This window comes from Ctenocephalides felis, unplaced genomic scaffold (genome assembly GCF_003426905.1).
Source record: "Ctenocephalides felis isolate EL2017-DRISC unplaced genomic scaffold, ASM342690v1 CF-g0.4_SCAFFOLD_00845, whole genome shotgun sequence".
Classification (NCBI taxonomy): Eukaryota; Metazoa; Arthropoda; class Insecta; order Siphonaptera; family Pulicidae; genus Ctenocephalides; species Ctenocephalides felis.
In genome coordinates this window covers 11,657,661-11,678,540 of record NW_020536999.1, presented here as the reverse complement: position 1 = coordinate 11,678,540, position 20,880 = coordinate 11,657,661, and the positions used below count along the sequence as shown (strand labels likewise).

Genomic DNA, 20,880 nt, shown 5'->3' with positions numbered 1-20,880 from the left:
TCAAAGTTTTTGCCAATAAGGCTTCTTGATTTAAGATTATAGACCTCATTCAAGGTCTATGCATAAGATCTTTCCTCTAGTCTTAAATCTATTTTTATACATGAATATATTTTTCTATCATTTTCCACCAGCTCTCCATCTACTAATTTGACTGCAGAAATAAGACGGTGCCGAACCAATTTGCTCGACTTTATATTTATTTGTAACGACATCGTAGATTTCATTTAATTGCTACTCAATTAAGTGAAGCGAAACGAATGCACTGACATTCACGACATTTTTACCTCCCCCATTCCCTTATGTATTTATATCGAAGGGATAAACAAGGTAATTAAGATAGGAGACATTGTTTTAGGACCAACTTATTGTATGGGGAACAAAGGGCGAATAGTAGTTCCAATTCTGTAGGAAAAATTTGGTATTAGATGCAACAATATCATTATTTGGTATCGATGCCAATGTCTTAAGGGGCACAACTAGTGTGAAATTTTCAAAAAATCGAATTTTCAATTTTTCCCTATTTCGTTAGGTTATACGTTTAAAAATAACATACCAAAATTTTAAATCGATATCTTAAATAGTTTTTGAGTTACAGCCATTTGAAGAGTATATATATATATATAGTATATAGTATAACGATCATTTAATCTTTAAACGCGTTTTTCTCGAAATAGCATTTTCCGAATTTACTGCAGCGATTACTCAAAAACAAATGATCCGATCACTATCGATTTTTTTTTACATGTACTATATATAGTTCTCCGTAAAATGAATTATCGATTTTTTGATCGGATCAAAAATCGAATTTTGGCAGTCCAAAAACGACCAAAATTTTGGGTAAAATTCGTTTTTTTAAAAAAAACGTCGTCATTTTGTCAATTTTTGTTTTTATTTCTTTATCGTAGTTTATTTTACAGACAATATTATCTAGTTTAACGAGATTTTTTTTTTAGATTTCATCCACGTAGAGGGCCGGAATCACTGCAGCAGTGAAGGGCCTTTTTTTGTCGCGCCGTTGGAGATCGACGATAACTTAAAAAATATTTAATTGTTTTCTTCAAAAATTTTACTATGTATTCTTAAAACATGTATAAATATATTCCTAAAATTTTGAAATGATTAATAAAGTAGTTTTTTTAATATAAATTCCCAAAAATCACCTTTTTTTAGGCGGTTACACTAGTTGTGCCCCTTAAGAACTATCAGTTATCCTTTACAAAATGGAAAGTCTAGGCCTTTTAAATGCATAATTATAATTAATTTGATTTGTCGTCAACAAAGTTGGTACATAGCCAAATATACAGATGGAGTTTTGCCTTTGACTGTGCCTTATGCAAATATTTGTATTCAACAAGAGTTTATCTCCTATTGCATAGTTTGTATGAGTATTTAAATGTGTGCATGTTGCTTTGATCTTACGTAAATAAAATATATAAGATTTTTTTGAAGTGTTTAATTGCTAATGTATCTTTTACTACTAAAGATAAAATGATAAAAACTAAAGGATATCATCTTTTTATTATTGGTCATACTATTAGATAATCTTACTTCAGGTTTCAAGAGAGATTCGATTCGATTTCGATACTATTAGATTTCGATTCCTTAAAATTTTCAGTATTTTCATATTTGAAACCGCAATTTAAAATTAACTTCTTAGAAAATTTTAGAAGGCAACACAATGTTTGGCCTTTCAATATTTGATAAATTTTTATTTTTACAATTTGTCAAAAATTTGTGATATTTTTTGAAATCAGCAATATCAGGAAAATGCTAACTACACTTAAAATTATATTTAGGGCCAACTGGAACTTTCATGTAATTTAAAAATAGTGAAGCTTCAAAATTTTGTGAAAATTTGGATATAATTAGATTTTTGAGAATGTTGAAATTTTTGAAAAATTTTACTTTATTTTTTTTTCAATTATTTAAATTTAATAATTTTGAAAACCATGACGAAACATTGTATCCGCACACACTCTTTCATAATTTTTCTCTAAAAAATGCCAAAATCTTCAAGAGGCCTTAAAACGTAAAAATTTATAAAAAATTACATTTTTAAAGCTATTATTTTAATCTGATTATAAAATTAGATAAATTAAAAATGTATACATCATTAAATTGAGAAGAAGAATTTTCGACAAAGTTTTCCTCTGGAGGAATTGGGTTGGAAAAAAAATAATATTCAGAACGGTTTCGTAAATGAAAAACAAAACGATTTATTTTAGTGGAATATTTAAGGAAGACAAAATAAATATATTACATAAAAATGCATGTTTACGGTATTTGTGTATTTATAAAAAAACTTTAACTTACCTTTTAGGTAGTGCTCATGTCTTTTTGATGTCATTTACAAAGATAAACAAAATTTAAAAAAAAAAATGTTTTTAGAGTTGAATTAACACATCACACAGAATCACAGAATCAAAAGTACACAGTATTTGATAATTTTAATTTTATTCACTTAAATGTTCACATTGAACTAAGTTTTTTTTTAAATCAGATGCTGAAACAGGAAAAAAATCATTTGAAAAAAACAATCATCAACAAATTTATCTAGAAAGTTAGTTGTAATTGTATTTTTTATTAATATATAAAAACTTCACAAAATATAAAGTATGAATTTCATAAATGTCAACGAATTTAGTTAAAAAGAAAAAAAAGAAAAATTTAAAAAATTTAACTATCTAAAAAATTAAACTTGTAATATGGAAAAATTCTAAATTATATTTCCAATTTTACATCTACTTTAAAATTCCTTTTAAAACATATTTTATATCATTTTTTTATAAGAAAAATCGATTATTAATATTTCAATAAAAATGATTTTTTGCCTTGAAATTGTTGTCAAAACTATTTATGCTCTATAATATTTTTATTCGTGAATTTATAGTTTACAAATTTAATTTAATTTCAAATATTATTCAGTAAAAATTCTTTTAAAAGGTATTAAAAAAAATATTTCCAATATATAACAAATATTTTCTGTTGATTTTAAAAATGGTGTATACATATAAAATAATTTATTATTAATTAACTTAAACCAAAAATTTATGAAGAATTTTCTAAAAGGAATATTTATTTAATTTTTCATTTATAAATATTTTTATAAATGTTTTGGAGATATCAAAAGTCTCTTTTTTTGATAATTATATTAAATTAAAAAATAAAAAAAAATATTTATTTATATTTTGAAGTAATAGAATCCTGTTGTTAATATCAAAATAAAATTTGATTATTAACATTAAGTATTAATATTAAGTAAAATTTGATTTATAGTAAAATCCTTCAAACAAAATAAATAATTTAAATTAAATTTTTAATATACATATAGATATATTACTGATACTAAAAAAAATAATTATAAAATTGGCATATTTTTTATATATTAAATTGAAAATATAATAAAAATCAAAATAAAATGATATGATAAAGATTTATATAGTTTCATATTATAGAGTTTTCTTTTAAGGTGGTTGACTGATTTTTATTTCAATATATTTATATAAGAATCATTGATATTTTTTTTTTAAAAATCAGAAACGATGGAACTACAAATTGAAATACTATATAACGTCATGAATAAGATTTTCTGCAACAAATTGCAAAACTAAAAGGTTTCCTTGGAAAGCTTTTAAATGTCTTCTATATTGCATTACAATCTGATTTTAAAACGAATTTTATTCATCAATATATTTTATAATAAAACTAGTTGTGCATGGCATTATAGTGCCTTGAGGCAAATTGATAAAACTTCCCGTACCAAAAACTAAAATTTTTATAAAACCTTTCAAATATGTAGAAAACTTTGAAAAATATGACATTTTTGAGAATTTTGAATTCTTGAAAAAAATTGACTTAAGAAAATTTGATATTTTTTATACTATTTATGTGTTTTAAAATTTTATTTATTTCTAACTAAAACCATTTTTTCCGTATTGATCTTTTTCATTTTATTTTTAGATTGTTTTGTGTAAACTTAAATCATCTGGTGTGTTAGCACAAATTATTCAAATTACCGTAAACAATAGATCATTTTTATGGTTCTGAACAAAAGATCAGAAGAATTATATTTAAAATGCTTTTTTAACTCAAACACTAAGGGTATTATAAAGAAATCTCATAAGAATTTCCCAAGAAATAAAAATAAAGTATAAGAAAAAAGTATTATATATCTAAGAAGATCCTTGAAAAAAAGGATTTCACGCTTCGATAATTATTTTTTATGATCGAAGACTTGAAAAAAAAAATTGAAGAAAGATATGGATATCAAAATGTTAATTTGGATGTTTTGGATAAACATTGTTGAACTAAATATAATAATAAAACCAATATTTGAAAAAATTTGCAAATATTGTTTCTTGAAAATTGCCCATCATACTAAATATTGGTAATTTGGCTTAAAATATTTAAAATTTTGTTTTCATTTAATTAATCTTGATATTTGCTAAATGATGTCGGTATATTATAAATAAATAATTTAAATAATAATAATTATAATTTATGCATTAAATTATAGAGAAGATTTATTATTGGCAATATTGGCTAAGAAGTATCATCCATTTTGATAATCATACAAAACTAGTTGGTTTGGTATTTAGCCTTGAGGCAAGTTACATGAACTTCCCGATATGTGTAATTAATCGACTTAATCAATAAAAACTAAATTAATTCATGAGTGATTAAAGTATTCCTAGTGGATTTATTACACCTAATTGAAAACGAGCGACCACTTTGACACGGAGAATTTTCTAAAAGTAAATTTTCAGAAATCAACAATTGTTATAATTGAACCAGTTTCCATAGAAGTTTAATATGTTCATTAAAACCAAGTACTCTATCGTTATACCTAGTAAAATCGTCCAATTTTAATTTTATCAAACGTCAAAAAAAACTAATTATTTTCTTAAACTTTGATGAATTTTTAAAATCAAACTATTTGTCGTAAGGCCGTAATATTTCAGTAAATTCTATAAGACCATGGTATATACCGCTAAAAAAAATTTCATAAAAATCGGCTTAAATTTTTTTTTAAACAGTTAATTACAAGAAAACGGCTCGGTAGATTTTCACCTAAAACTAATCAGTATCATTTCCAACTAATATCTTTCGAACAGTTTTTGATTTTTTGAAATCGGTTCGGTAGGATGAGCTTAAATGTGGACGAAAAGTTTAACACTTTTTTTCAAATTACAAAGAAACGGCTTGGCAGATCGTCGCCCAAAACTGACAAACGATAGTCCTCGCCGAAATACATCAAATGGCTTTTAAATTTCTGAAATCGGTTCAGGCGTTTCTGAGAAAACGTCGATCAAAGATCTAATTTTGATAAATGCCAAAAAAACGATACCAATTTTTGCAAACTTTGACGAATTTTTAAAGCTAAACCATTTGTCGTAGGGTCGTAATATTTTAGTATGATCTAGAAGACTATGGTATCTACCGTCAAAAAAATAATAATAAAAATCGTCGAAAAAATTTTTTTTAACACTTTATTACAAGAAAGCGGCCCGGCCGATCTCTACCAACAACTCATCAGCACGATTCCCAATCAATATCTTTCGAATGGTTTTTGAATTTTCACGATCGATTCAGAACTGCGGGCTAAAACGTGGACGAAAAATTTTTCACTTTTCTGCTATTTACAAAAAACGGCTTGGCTGATCGTCGCGCAAAAATTGATAAACGCTAGTCCTCATCCAGATACATCGAATGGCTTTTAAATTTTGAAATCGGTCCAGCCATTATTGAGAAAACGTCGATTTACGGCAAAAAATCTGTTCACACACACACACACACACACACACACACACATACTTTTTCCAGATTTGGTCTCATTCGATTCAGAATGGCTTGAAACGTCGAGAAAACATAAAATTAGCGAATCGGATTTTTTGATGAAAACATAAACTTCTCCTTCGGGAAGTTAATAAAAAAATAATTCATATTTAATTTTAAATATTAGTAAATATTACGAATTTTAGTCTTTGAAATTTATATTAAACATTTTTATTCTTTCGATTTAATTTCATACTAAATTCTTAATAAGTGCTACATAATTCTTACAAGCCAAATCAAATTAAATAGGAATTATTATTTAAAATTTAAATTTAAAAAATAAAATTTATTACATAAAATTTAAATTTATACCAAATTCATACCCACTGGGAATTTAGATTTAAATTTACACTAAATTCTAAACCAATATATATTTTTATGAAACAATTACAAAAATTAATTATGTATTAAAAAATAAGGTTGCAAAATTTCAATGAAGTACGGTTTGGTAAAAAAGAAATTTTGTGTTTTTATTACTTTAATTGCCCAAAAGTTTTTTAGACTCTATCATTTTGGAGATATAGATAATATGCATTAATTTTTAATTAACACGTTGATTGCCATGTCAGTCATATGTGTCTGACGCACAGAATTTGGTAGGACAAAAATAGTTTGAATATAGAGTCATGTCAGTCATATATGTAACAAATCTTTAAAAACATTAAATAAAATTATTATTGAAATATATAAAAATAAAAAAGCACTGCACTAAACTGTAATATATTAGTTTTATGAAAAAAATAAATTACAAAATTAATAATTAATAAGAAATTATATTTCAAAATTACTATGGTAAAAAGAATTTGGTGAGTTTATTACTTTATGCTTCAATTTTTTTAGATTCTTAACTAATTATTAAAATTAATAAAAGCCCTATTTTTTGAGATTTTTTTAAGAGAAAGAATTAAGAATTTTGAATTTGTTTGACGCTACAAAGTTTTACATAAGCCAATTTGGTAGAAGAAAATAGTTTAAATATAGAGCCATGTTAGTCATATATGTCTGACAAAGAAAATAGTAAATTTTGTTTTTTTTGCTTTGATGCACTAAAGTATTTTTAACTAAATTATCTAATAAAGATACCATGGCCCATGTGGTATTAAACATGGTAAATTCAATTTTAATAAATAATAATTAAGTGTAAGAAATCATTAAGAACATTCATTAACTAACTAAATAAAAAAATAAAAAAACACTGCACTAAACAAACTTGACACTAAATATATATGTGATACATCAAACAAATTTTAAAATAAAACAAAAATTCATAATTTAACCATAAATTTTGCTCACTTTATTTTAATTTTGTCGTCAAACATTTGTGTCTCTACAACAACACAGTAGATTTATTTAACTAAGCAAATCAATATAATGCTCATCATTTATTTTTTTTAGATAAAACAAATTTTTTTGCAAATATTTACGCGAATTGCCGGCAATTTTGCGTGTGCGTAGTGCGTATCTCATGCGTCCGCTCTCTACGAGGCACGAATGCAAACTGCCAACTCGTGTGCCGGTGCCAAAGCCGGTTGAGAGAATGATAGTAGTATGTACTATAGATACCGGCGAATCCTACTTGTGGAATAGTATATAGAGAAACACACATGACATACACACATGGCATACATACACAACATGTATATACATGCACATAAAACACACATCAACGACACTAACACTCATACACACACTATACATACACATTAACAGTATGGCAAACCATCGGGTTACCAACCGATTATTAAAATTTTGATATAGTGGCGATTAACGTGTTAAATTAGATTTGAATAAACAATAATTAAGTATAAGAAATCATGAAAAACCTTGATTAAAATTTATGATTGAAATATTAAAAAAATAAAAAAACACTGCACTAAACAAAGTTTACACTAAATATATATGTCTTTCAAAAGTTTTTCTTTATGACCATTGTAAGCAGCTTCCCATAACTCTCTGTTTATTTTCTTCGTCAATATAATATCTATCCTTTCAATGCAGCTTTGTCTATGGATCAGCGAAGTCGATTTTATGGTAATTTTCAGTCTATCTCGGTTAGTTAGTTTCTGCATCTCAAAGGCGTGTCGACCCGGGCGCCAAAGCAACCGGGCCATCGTCGTCGCCTGTTGAAGCCGAAAAATACAGTTTTATATTATGTTAGTGGTAATAACCTAATGCTTGTGTTTGATGCTTCAAAATAGTTTGTGATAAGTGAGCATTGTATTTGTTTTTTACCCATCAAACTTATATTTTGCATTAGTTAACTAATTATTTTAATTAGCCATTTCATTCATACATTTATACTCATTGCAAACACACTAATATAGAAATATATAAATTTATAAATTGATATTTCCATGATTATAAAAATATATTAGAAATTATGCTTATAAAAATTATACAAAATGCCATGAACATTTGTTTCTCTCAAAACTCATGGTCTACTTGCTTCCCATACATACAGTAAAGCCAACCAACGGGTTACCAACCCATGTTCCTATGTTGGCAATACTTTGTCTATGTCGATATTATTGCAATTTTCAGACTACCACGGTTATTTAATTTCTGCACCTCAAACACTGGCGTGTCGAGCCGGGCGCCAAAATAACCGGGTCGAAAAGCCGCCTGATACAAGTGCCGAAACAATCAGGACAGTTTTATGTTTGTGGCATTATGTTTCATGTTTGGGCTTGGGTTTTTTATACCTTGGGTGTGTGATAAATGAATATTGCATTTTTTGTAGAGTTTAATCAATACAGTTGCTTTAAGTTTATATGATAAGTAAAAATTTATACCTAAACAAGAACCATATCGCGTTGAAGAATATTTGGTACGTCATCATAAATATTGCAATTATTTCAAATATTGTGAATAATATTTTCTTGTTATTGAATATTTATTATAAAAATTAATTATCAATATTTCAAAAACTTTCGGCCTTCTGACTAATAAACAAATACAAAAAACAATGACCCTCTTGCAACTGCAGTTAGGTAAGTTATAGTAATCGTAAAATTTACATTTTAGTAGTTAAATCGTGCGCACGAAAACTTGAACGAAAAATTGTATCCATTCAAATTTTTCTAAAGAAATCCAAAAATGTGTAGAACATTTTGGAATTGATACAATTTTTCGTTCAAGTTTTTGGGCGCACGGTTTTCCGATTTGAATGATTCAAAAAACATTAATTTTTTATTAGTAGGGAGAAGTGGTGATTAGTTTTTCGCAAATGCAGGTCCAGTCTTTTCGGTAATACGGAGTAAAATGTGCGATAAATTGCAATTTTTGAGAGAAAGAACCGTCCGATTTTAATGATTTAAAAGCCCTTTAGCTTGTATTAACGAAACAATTATTTTGGAGAAGTCAGGCAAAAAAAAAAATATTTCTGAAAATCGAAAATAATTCTGGGTTTAATTTTTTAATTTTAGATAAAATTCTAAAGCTCACTTATATACTTGAGATAAATATCTTTCCAATTCAGTTTATATATAGTTCTTAGAAATATGAGACAAGATCTTTTATTATAACTACCCTTGATTATATTTTATCTATAAAATGTGAATAATGAAAGTTACAGTATTTATAATAATATAATAAGTAATTGCAAATCTCGTAAAAAAACGTTGTTTTTTTAAATGGTGAGTTTTTATTTCGTTTTTTTATCATATATTTATATGAGTTCATCTATTGGCATCATCATAATTTATTATGTTCAGGAGGTTTTGAAACGTAAAAATATGCAAAAAAATTTCATTTTCGATTTTTTGCGATTACTATAACTTGCTCTACGGGAAATTAATTAACAATTTACACTCCGTATCAAATATTCAGCAATTCACAAACTAGTTGCATACAATGTATATAACTTACTGCATGCCATGATGTTAAAATATTCATAGAAATATCTGTAACAAATTTTCGTATCGACATATTAAACTAGCTATTGCACTGAATTAATAATAATACCACAGATTCTAAAACTATCTAAATACCCCGTAATTACTTTTTGCTTGCATTGGACTATTAATAAATAAAAATACCTTTGGATATCATACATCGCCATCCAATACTCTCATCGAATGTTTTTTCCTGGAAAATTCTTGATGTGAAATGCAGGAAAAATTTGATGGGAAAAAACCTGGATGCATTTCTGCTATATTGAAAAATTCCAACAATTCTAGAAACGGAACGATTTATTGAAATGCGATTTTTAAAAACGAATGCAATTTCGCATACCGAGTAGAAGATAAATTTGAGAAATAAAAAATGATCGATTATTTCGGCCTATTTTATTTGACAAACAATTTATAGTTCGTTTTTAAATTAGTTAGATGACGATTTTTACATCGATATTTATATAGTAAGTTGCAATACTAAGGTGTGACATTTCTACAAGACAGAATTTATTTAAATTTAAATTCCGAGTACATACGTAATTGTTTGATTTAAAAATAGCGCTAAAATTAATGATTTGATAATTGCTAAATAATCATAGAGTTCATTTCTGTTGACCCGTTGGACCACGCGACGATTTACAAACATACACACACACATATGTATATATATATAGGTTTTTTAGGAATCCATATGAAAATAAAAAAAATTAATACAAATGTGTCTTTTCCAAAACACCATACGTTTCGAGTCTTGGTTTGACTCATCTTCAGTGCTTATTTGAATGGAAAGAAACATCTACATATTAAAAGTTATAGTTCTTATGAAAATTAGATAGATATTAGATAGATAGATAGATAATATGAAAACTTGTGTTATGATTTTGTGCAACTTTGCAAAATAATTTTGAGTAATTTTACATAAAACTTGTAAAATAATCTTGATGAACTTATATAGGTTGGAAATTCTGAAAAGAATTTTTATTACAAGTGTGTTTTATTCAAAATTTGAAGTATGAATTTTATACTAGTGCTTTTTAACCGATAGTTTTTTTAAATCTATGTCCGAAATGTTGGGTTTAAGCTAAAAACCAAAACACTTACTGTTTTTCATTGTTATTTACTCTTAAGTAAAATGATCTTTGAATATAAAGCCTACTTTTTCTTCAAACAATTTTAATTGTATATACAGAGTATTCCAGAACTCAACGCAAAGTAGGCAGAATTGATTGTACCTATCATTGAAAAAAATTGGGATTTTTTTTTAATGCTATTTGAAAATTATGGACTTCTAAATTGTAAGTACAACCTAGAGTTTCGGTGAAATTGTGACTATTTTTCGGTTATTGTGGTTAATTTTTATTAATTTCATTAATATAAACTTTGAAATCATTACCGTACATAACATTTTCAGTACCATAGTCAAAAATAATGACACAATTGCTCAAAGTTTCTAAAAATATGACTGTTTGTTAAACTTTGAATTTAAAATTTTCAAAATTGTCCTACTTTGAGAAGCCGCCCTCCTGTAAAAAAATGAACTAAAGTGTATTGACAAGTTTTATCAAAAAATTAGCACATTTAATCAGGATTTCAAAATGATACAATACTCGTTAGTTTCATTAAAAAAAAAATAAAAACCTAAAAATAAACCTAAATGCTGTAATTCACGAATATAATGTCATATTATTCGTAATATTTCTAATCGACAATTAACGGCACTAATCAAGATTTAGTCATGGAATTTACACAATTTGACATCATGTAATTATTATGAACGATTCTGAAGCGTAAAACGAGGTTTCATCAAAATCGTGATTTATCGGAAAATAATACGTGTAATTAAACACACTTTGAATATATCAAATGTAAATATATATATATATATATATATGTATATATATATATATACTAGATGACCCAGCAGACTTTGTCCTGTACCAACGTCTACAATTCAAAAGTTCCAAATTTTTAATTGCTTCAATAATTCAGTCTATAATTTTCATAATCTCGTACGATATATTAGTTGCTTTTTATTTTCTAGGCTCATAAATTTCAGCTAAATTTAAATTTGAAGTGAATTGTCATTTCTTGCAGATTCAAATGTTTTGAACGTCAAACAATGATAAGTGGTTTCTTATTATGTTTGTCATTTATTTCTACAATATCACTATAGTTTTAGTTTAGTATAGTTTTAGTTAGTATAGTTTTAATCCGAATAATAGTTTAGGAGAAGTATCAAATCGTACACGCGTACAGTACAGAATTTTATATATAAGATATATTCTTGAAATGTATATTTTTAAGCTAAATAAATAACTATGTATCATGTACGTTTCGACACTGTATGTGTGTCATCAAACAGCATGTTAATTTCCAAAAAAATATTTTACAAAGTGGAAAAAAACTACATGATTACTAGAAGATATGACAAGTAAAAATATCAATGCATGCAATTTTTAGAATTCGATCTTCATCAAGTTATGTGAACCTTTTTCTTTATATATAGCGTGATTTCTCATTCAATATTAAATTTAAACAAAACATTTACAAACAAAAGATTTATTATTACTATTTTATCTCTAATACTTAATTCTTATATAGAATTATATAGTTGTCATAAGTCTTCGAGTTTTTCATGACATATCAATGTTAGTAAATTGAAGTAACCTACATAGCATAATTATTATATGTAAATATCATTAATGCAAACTATAATTAAAATTTCTTCTATAACATAACTGCCAAGTTTTGCCAATGATAAATGTGAAATAACTTCTACCAGTAAAAACATAATAATTATGATAATTAATACACTTCTTGAGAATCATAATATATATTCGATGATAAATGCAAACGTTCCCAAAATAATCTCATTAGATTTATATTTATGTTTATCTCATAGATTTATATTTTGTAGGAGTTTTGTTTGTTGTTTTTTAATTTTTACAATGTAATTTGTTATTAGCATCTATTGATCATATATACATATAATAAGTTATAAATTAAATTATTTCGTTATTTAAAATTAATATCGATTATTTATCCTTTTTGTCTTGTTTATTCTTGTCATCTTCAGGCTGATCTTTAGGTTTCGTAATTTCCTGAAAATGAAAATAATGAAATTTTTTAATCAAATATTAATTGAGAAACAATTCAGAAATTTGTTAGATATTTCAAAATAAATTATTTTAAAAGAAATAACAATCTTATACAATAGAATTTTTTGCTTCCACGACAACTACAATTTTAGACTTTACAAATACTTTGAGAAAATCAGAGACAAAAAATGACAAAAGCATTCTTAAGGGACAGTTTTCAGATAAATTAAAAAAATTAAATGAATGAATGTATATGTGCAGGTAAAATAATAGTAAACTAGTTAGTGATGGTATTTTGCCTTGAGGCAAGATACATGAACTTCCCGATATGTGTAAATAATCGACTTATTCAATAAAATATAAATTAATTTATGAGTGATTAAAAGTATTATGAGTGGATTTATTACATATAATTGAAAACTAACGAACACGTTAACTCGGAGTACTTTCTAAAAGCAAATTTTTCATCAAAAATTTTTATAATTGACTCAGTTTCCGTAAGATTTAATGGTTTAGTATGTTTATTAAGACCAAGTACTATATCGTTATACCAAGTAAATCCACTAATTTTAATTTTAACAAACGTCAAAAATACTACTCATTTTCTTAATCGTTGATGAATTTTTAAAATTAAACTACATGTCGTAAGGCCGTGATATTTCAGTAAGTTCTATAAGACCATGATATATATCGCCAAAAAAATTCCATAAAAATCGGCTTTAATTTTTTTCTCAACAGTTAATTACAAGAAAACGGCTCGGTAGATTTTCACCTAAAACTTATCAGTGTCATTCCCAATCTTTTGAACAGTTTTTGATTTTTCAAAATCGATTCGGTAGTATGAGCTTAAATGTGGACGAAAAATTTAACACTTTTTCCCAGATTACAAAGAAACGGCTAGACCGATCGTCGCTCAAAACTGAGAAACGATAGTCCTCATTGAGATACATCAAAAGGCTTTTAAATGTTTGAAATCGGTTCAGCCGTTTTTGATAAAACATCGATTTACGACAAAAATCGGTTCTCATACACATACTCACACACATACTTTTTCCACGAATCGTTGTTTTTATGAAAATATAAACTCTCCTTCGGGAAGTTGAAAAAGTAAGTAATCATATTTACCCCTTCAATACGTTTCTTCACAAATCTTCTCAAACCATCCCAGGTCAAATTAAGGGCTTTAGTTGGCATAGTACCAGTTGGAGGAGCAAGTAACGTTTCAGGATCATCTCCGACTGAAAAATTATAAAATCCTGAATGTAAAATTACTTCAATATGTAATTTATATATTTTAAATAGAATTTCTTACAATCGTCCAAAGACACGTTGTCAGATTTCTCCGAAATTGAAGTCGAAGACTCAGTCTTCTTCTTTTCAACTTTTGCTTCAGCAAAAGACACTCTTGGTGGTCTTGAAGTACTCGGAGCATCTGTAGGTGGTTTCTTGTCTAATTCTATATTTTGTTTGAATTTTTCTTCAACACTTTTTTCGGGTTTGACTTTATTTTCGTCTGTCATAAATAATTTTGTTTATTACCAGGGTTTGTCGGTTTTCAAAAACCGTTTTTTGGCGAAAATTATGGAATTCGAAAACCGGTTTTTTAGTGAAAAAAGTCGGTTTTCACTGTATAAACGGAAAATGATAAATATATCCAAATAAAGATAGATGGGAGCGTTTTGATCCTTGAAATCATATCAAGCATTCATATTGTACAATAGCATTTTATATCTTATCAGTCTGCAATGGTTCCCAGAAAGGTTTTGTTCATATTAATTTAAATTAGTTTAAATTTATTTAAATACCAAATATTAATTTCAATCAGTGTGACTTCTTCTTGAAGAAGTAACTTCCTCTACTTAAAAAACTTAAAAAAAGAGTTTTGAACCCTAGAAGTCACAAATTAAAGAACAAAAATTTAGAATTACTATATCAGGCTTTAAAAATAATTAAGCATAATTTGGTCGCAAGTATGAGAGTATTTTCTATTTCAGAAAATTTTGTGAATAAACAAAAAAGGACACGTCTAAGTAGCAATTCGATAGACGTTCTCAGTTTTTTCAAATCATATTTTATTAAACAAAAAAACAATTAGAATGTTTAAAATTAATTAATTAAAATTGCTCGGAACAGACAATGCTGGAGTTTAGCATAATTGTTTTTAAAATTAAAATTGATATTAAAAAGTATGTATCAACATATATCAAATATTTTTTAATTTTTTTTAATTCAATGAAAGTTTTTTATTTAAAAATGTATTATTCTTATTTAAAAATGTATTATTTTTATTTATTCGAAAACTTTCTTTTTACTATCATAAAAATATTTTTATTCTCATATGTGAAAATGATGCATGAATAACGAATAATTATTTTCAAAGTTATTTAATCAAGATAAACTATTATTTTTCAGTTCTTCTAATTAAAATTTAAATAATTTTGTTTACTATCCATGAAATTGAACAATAAATAAATTCGGTCAAATACTGCTCTAAATTACACTAAATTTGCGGATAAATTACAGGATATTCGAGCAAAAATTCATTTTCTATATAAAATTCAAAAACCGGTTTTCTGAAATGTCGGTTTTTGTTTAAACCCTAATTATTACCATTACTAAATTGAAAGTAACATAAATATTCTTACCTGGCATTTTGGTTTCCTGAGGCATTTTTGTACTTTTCTCATAATCTTTTTGCAGATTTTTATCTAAGTTTTGAATAAGTTCAGTTTGGATATCAGTGCTTATTCTAGTTTTTAGATCGTCCTGGGTAGTATCAGTTGTTTCAGACACATTTTCGAGATCTGGTTCAAAAATTTTGGGTTCTGGTATATCTTGTAGCCTTTCAGGTATCACAAACTTTCTTGATTTGGTAACTTTTGGCCCTAGAGAATCGACTTCAGGTTGTGGAACATCTTTTGGTTCTGTGGTATCTTTTGGTTCAGATTCATCTTTTGGTTTTGAGACATCTTTTGGTTCTAAATCTTTTGGTACTGAGTCGTCTTTCGGTTCTTCAGATTTTACGACATCTTCTGATTCAACTTTCCTCTCTGGTTTTTCCTCGCCCTCTGGGACTTCAACAGGTTTCAGCCTAATTTCTTTCTTAGTTCCCAAGATTTCTGTAAAATTTTCAAGTGCATCTGAAGATGTTTGCGTAAGCATTGTTATGGAACTTGAAATTTCTGCCATTTTGTCATCAATGGCTTCAGATATCAGTTTATTGACGACTTGTCTGATCTCGTCCATATGTTTGTCTTTTCTTTTGGGTAACTTTTCGATTTTACCGTCCATGGAAAATGTTCTGTCGCGTGTTCTGGAGTATCTAAAAATAAACATATTATTTATATTAAATGTTAAATATGAACAATATAACACTCAGATTTTTAACACACACACAGGCGTTTCGAGACTCTGGTATGCCTCATCTTCAGTGCAATTTCAAAAACAGTTACTTATATTCTACACATTCTTTAATATTTTTATATTTCATTCAATTTTTGATAATACAAAAAACATCAACTATCACTTGTAAATTCTATATTATTTATATATATGAAAACTGATGTATGCATGTATGTCTGTGTGTGTTTAATTGTTATGCTTTCATAAACCATACGTTTAAGAAAATTTGGGAAATTATCAGGAATCTCCGGATAGGTTTTCGGATATTTTGATTGAAGCCAAGTGGTAGTGGTTGGACGCCACGAAAACTATTTTTAATTTTTTTTGTTCAATTTTTAACTTCCCGTAGGGTAGTTATAGTAATGGGCCGAAAATCGAAAATGAAAATTTTTGCATTTCTCGACGTTTTGAAGGTTTCTGAACATTTTACTGGCATACCTCAGAAAAAATGAATGTGTGTGTGTATGTGTGTTTTGTATGTCCGCATTTTTGTCCACGTTTTCGGGCGCACGGATCAACCGATTTGAATGGTTTAAAAAACATTCGATCCCTATTGGTAGGGAGATGTGCTGGTTAGTTTTTGGCAAAGGCAGGTCCAGCCGTCACGGAGATACGGAGCAAAACGTGCAGAAAAAACAAATCGAGTTTTTGAGAGAACGGAGTATCGGATTTGAATGATCTAAAAAGCATTCAATTTGTAATGATTGGTAAAAGAGGTGATTAGTTTTTGGCAAAGACAGGTGCCGCCATTTAGAAGATACAGAGCTAAATGTGCAAAAAATAGCAGTTTTTGAGTGAACAAGGCGTTCGATTTGAATGATTCAAAGAACTTTTTGCATGTTTTAACAAAATAATTGCTTTTGGAAAAAAAAATTTTGTTTATATTTTTTTTTCAACAAATATTTTTGTAATTTTGGATTAAAAATTCAAAAACTTTTTCAATTTTGTGCAAATTAGGCAACTATTTTTTTTTTTTAAATTGAATTTGAAATGAAATGACGATTGTTAATGTTCTGGAGATAAATTGATTTATGATTTACATTTGATTTGCTGAGATATACCAAGATAGCAAAAATAATAAAAGTTACAGTATTTGTAACAATATATTTGAAAACATTTAAAATTTCTCAAATAGTTTATTACGGTACGGGAAGTTCCAGCAATTTGCCTTAAGGCACGATGACATGCACCACTAGTTGTTCAAATTTTTAATAAAAAGTGTGAGCGGGTACAGCTCACAATTATATAACAATCAGTGTTATTGAGAGAACTCTATAAGTTATATGGCTAAATTACACATAATAATAAAAAAATATTAATAAACTCAGAAATAAATAAAAAAAAAGAAAAGTAATATTAAAGAAATAAATAAAAATAAATTACAAATAAAAAAAAAAAAAAAAGAAAACAAATTGTAGTATTTGCTCCAACAAGCAATTGACTATAGAAAACATTTTTTTACATTAAGTCTATTGTTTCTTGTGTAGTTTTCTTATAGGCTTTCTTATAGATTATTAAGCAGATGAGCCATTGCTGCATTTTAAATTGTAAATTTTAGCATGATATCTAGTACTGGTATTTTTGCTGACATCCGCTACAAAATGGATGTTGAGGTCCAGTCATATTGACATATGAATATAATTTACTCTCACCTTTCATATTCCTTTTCGTGAGCATGCCAATCATCAAAAATCAACTCCATATCATCCCTGACCGAAACATCTTCAGAAGACTGACCCACTGCAACGTCCTTATGAAACGTCAAACTTTTCCCAATCCTGTAAGGCACTCTCTCTTCATTGCTCCTAGATTTTATAGACTCCGATTTCTCGTCATCTTCGGGTAAATCCTCATCGAAATATCGAATGAGGGATGGATAGGTGTCCAAATTGGTTGTTTGAATTTCTTGTTCGGAACCGTGGTATCGTATTGGGGCATATTTGGAGGTAGATTCGGTTTCACTTGGTTTGGCGTCGACTTTTTTGGCGCGAGGCGCATACCACCAATAGTGTTTGCTGCTGGATGGCAGTCGAGGGATGGAACATTCTGGGCTTTTTGTTATGGTTGCCTCGGGGAGATTAGGGATTGGCTGTCTTGGCTGGAAGAGATAGATGATGTAATAAATACATAATTAAAAAATAGTAGAAATAAGTAAAGACTTTCTATATTATTGGAAATTCATTTTGCTTTCATTAACTATATCAAAGATAATGAAGTTCTAAGAAGTACAATTTATCTTTTGTGAGTTTCATTATTACTTTTGCTTACATCAGTCATATTATATTTCATTTTTAATTTGGTGTACTTATTTTAAGTATACATAATTGTAACTAGTTGGTTTGGTATTTAGCCTTGAGGCAAGTTACATGAACTTCCCGATATGTGTAATTAATCAACTTAATCAATAAACAATAAATTAATTTATGAGTGATTAAACGTATTCCAGTAAATTTATTATACATAATTGCAAACGAACGAACACTTTGACTCGGAGTATTTTCTAAAAGCAAATCTTCAAAAATCAATAATTTTTATAATTGAAGCAGTTTCCGTAAGACGTTAATGGTTTAGTATATTCATTAAGACCATGTAATTTATCGTTATACCAAGTAAATCATCTAATTTTAATTTTAACAAACGTCAAAAAAAAACTACACATTTTTTTTTTAAATTAAACTACTTGGCGTAAGGCCATAATATTTCTATAAGACCATGATATATATCACCAAAAAAAGTTCCATGAAAATCGGCTTAAATTTTTTTTTTCAACAGTTACAAGAAAACGGCTCGGTAGATGTTCACCTAAAACTAATCAGTACCATTCCCAACTAATATCTTTCGAACAGTTTTTGTTTTTTTTAAATCGATTCGGTAGTATATGCTTAAATGTGGACGAAAGGTTTAACACTTTTTTCCAAATTACAAAGAAACGGCTCGGCAGATCGTCTCACAAAACTGACAAACTATAGTGCTCATTGAGATACATCGATATGGCTTTTAAACATCTGAAATCGGTTCAGGCGTTTTTGAGCAAACGTCGATGAAAGTTCTAATTTTGACAAATGGCAAAAAGACCATACTAATTTTTGCAAACTTTGACGAATTTTAAAAGCTAAACGAGTTGTCGTAGGGATGTAATATTTTAGTATGATCTAGAAGACTATAGTATCTACCGTCAAAAAAATTCATAAAAATCGCCGATTTTTTTTTTTAACACTTTATTACGAGAAAACGGCTCGGCCGATCTCTACCAAAAACTAATCAGCACGATTCCCAACCAATATCTTTTGAACGGTTTTTGAATTTTCAAAATCGATTCAGAATTGCGGGCTAAAACGTGGACGAAAAATTTTTCACTTTTTTGCTATTTACGAAAAAACGGCTCGGCCGATCGCTGCACAAAATTGAAAAACGCCAGTCCCCATCGAGATACATCGAATGGCGTTTAAATTTTTGAAATCGGTCCAGCCATTTTTGAGAAAACGTCGATTTACAGCAAAAAATTTGTTCACACACACACACATACTTTTTCCAAATTTGGTCTCATTCGATTCAGAATGGCTTGAAACGTCGAGAAAACATAAAATTAGCGAATCGAATTTTTTTATGAAAACATAAACTACTCCTTCGAAAAGTTAAAAATTCATCAAAATTTGATAAAAATGAGTCAAAATCTGTGTCAATAGTCGCTTTTGTGATGTGATGAGTCAAAATTTGAATATCACAAATTTAAAAGGCATTTTTTTGGAATCAGCAAAAAAATAAGTAATACAAATTTTGTCTAGTTGTGTAAAGAATATTACCATTAATTTAAATCATTAAATAATATCAAGAACTACGTACATGGTACACGTGAAAATTTCATCTAAATATCTAAATCTCAATTTCAGTTGATTAAGTTAATTAATACACATTTCGAGATGTTCATGCAACTTGCCTAGAGGCAAAATGTCACTGTTAACTAGTTTAATATAAGTTTTTCCAAGATGCTCTTGTGGCTCAAAGCCTTGGCTTGGCTTTACTTGTACTTTGCTCAAATTGTATGAGATTTCTTATATATGACCACATGGTCAATCAATTCATATATAGTATCTATTCTGTCGATTTATGGTTTGCAATTAGCTTAATTAGTTTTGCAAAGCAAAATATGCAAATAAAACAATAGATCATTATATATTAATCAGAATAATGTGCAACACATGGTTCAGTTTTAGCCATAGGTCAGTTTATATGTAGGTAGAGTCTTTAAAGTATTCGGATTCACCTAGACGAAAAAATTTGATATTCAGAATATTTACACACTGATAAGAAACTTATTCAACTTATTTATTCACCAGGTCAACAATAATATTTGACACAGTTTGCACAGATAAGAATTTCACTGTCTGATAAAAGTCTATTGTGTCACCGACAATACGATTTAAATTTAGTAAAACAGTTGGTAGAAATAAAATGTAGATTAAAAAATCTGGGTTGGTTTAATTGTTAAATTGGACGTGAGTATTGAAATACAATCCTGAAATAGAAATACGACTGATCTGACATACGAGTGACCTTTTACGAAAATCAACTAAATTTTATTTCTATTGAGAATGTTAGAAAATGATAATTATTTATTACAAAATGTACCCGTGCACATTTTGCCGTGTTTT

At 27.6% G+C, this 20,880-nt stretch overlaps 2 protein-coding genes across 2 annotated transcripts in view; one reads left to right on the top strand and one right to left on the bottom strand.

Annotated features, from left to right (window-relative positions):
• LOC113363977 (mycosubtilin synthase subunit C) overlaps positions 1-20,880 on the top strand; it is a 425,226-nt gene that overhangs the window by 151,475 nt on the left and 252,871 nt on the right. The gene's annotated exons all lie outside the window — the stretch shown is intronic.
• Positions 12,764-18,505, bottom strand: LOC113377841 (WEB family protein At5g16730, chloroplastic-like). The gene is made up of 6 exons (XM_026618281.1): positions 18,497-18,505; positions 17,881-18,326; positions 15,472-16,148; positions 14,139-14,339; positions 13,952-14,064; positions 12,764-12,829 (listed from the first exon to the last, which is right to left on the bottom strand). Exons 1-6 carry the CDS (start codon positions 18,503-18,505, stop codon positions 12,764-12,766), a joined length of 1,512 nt encoding a protein of 503 aa, XP_026474066.1.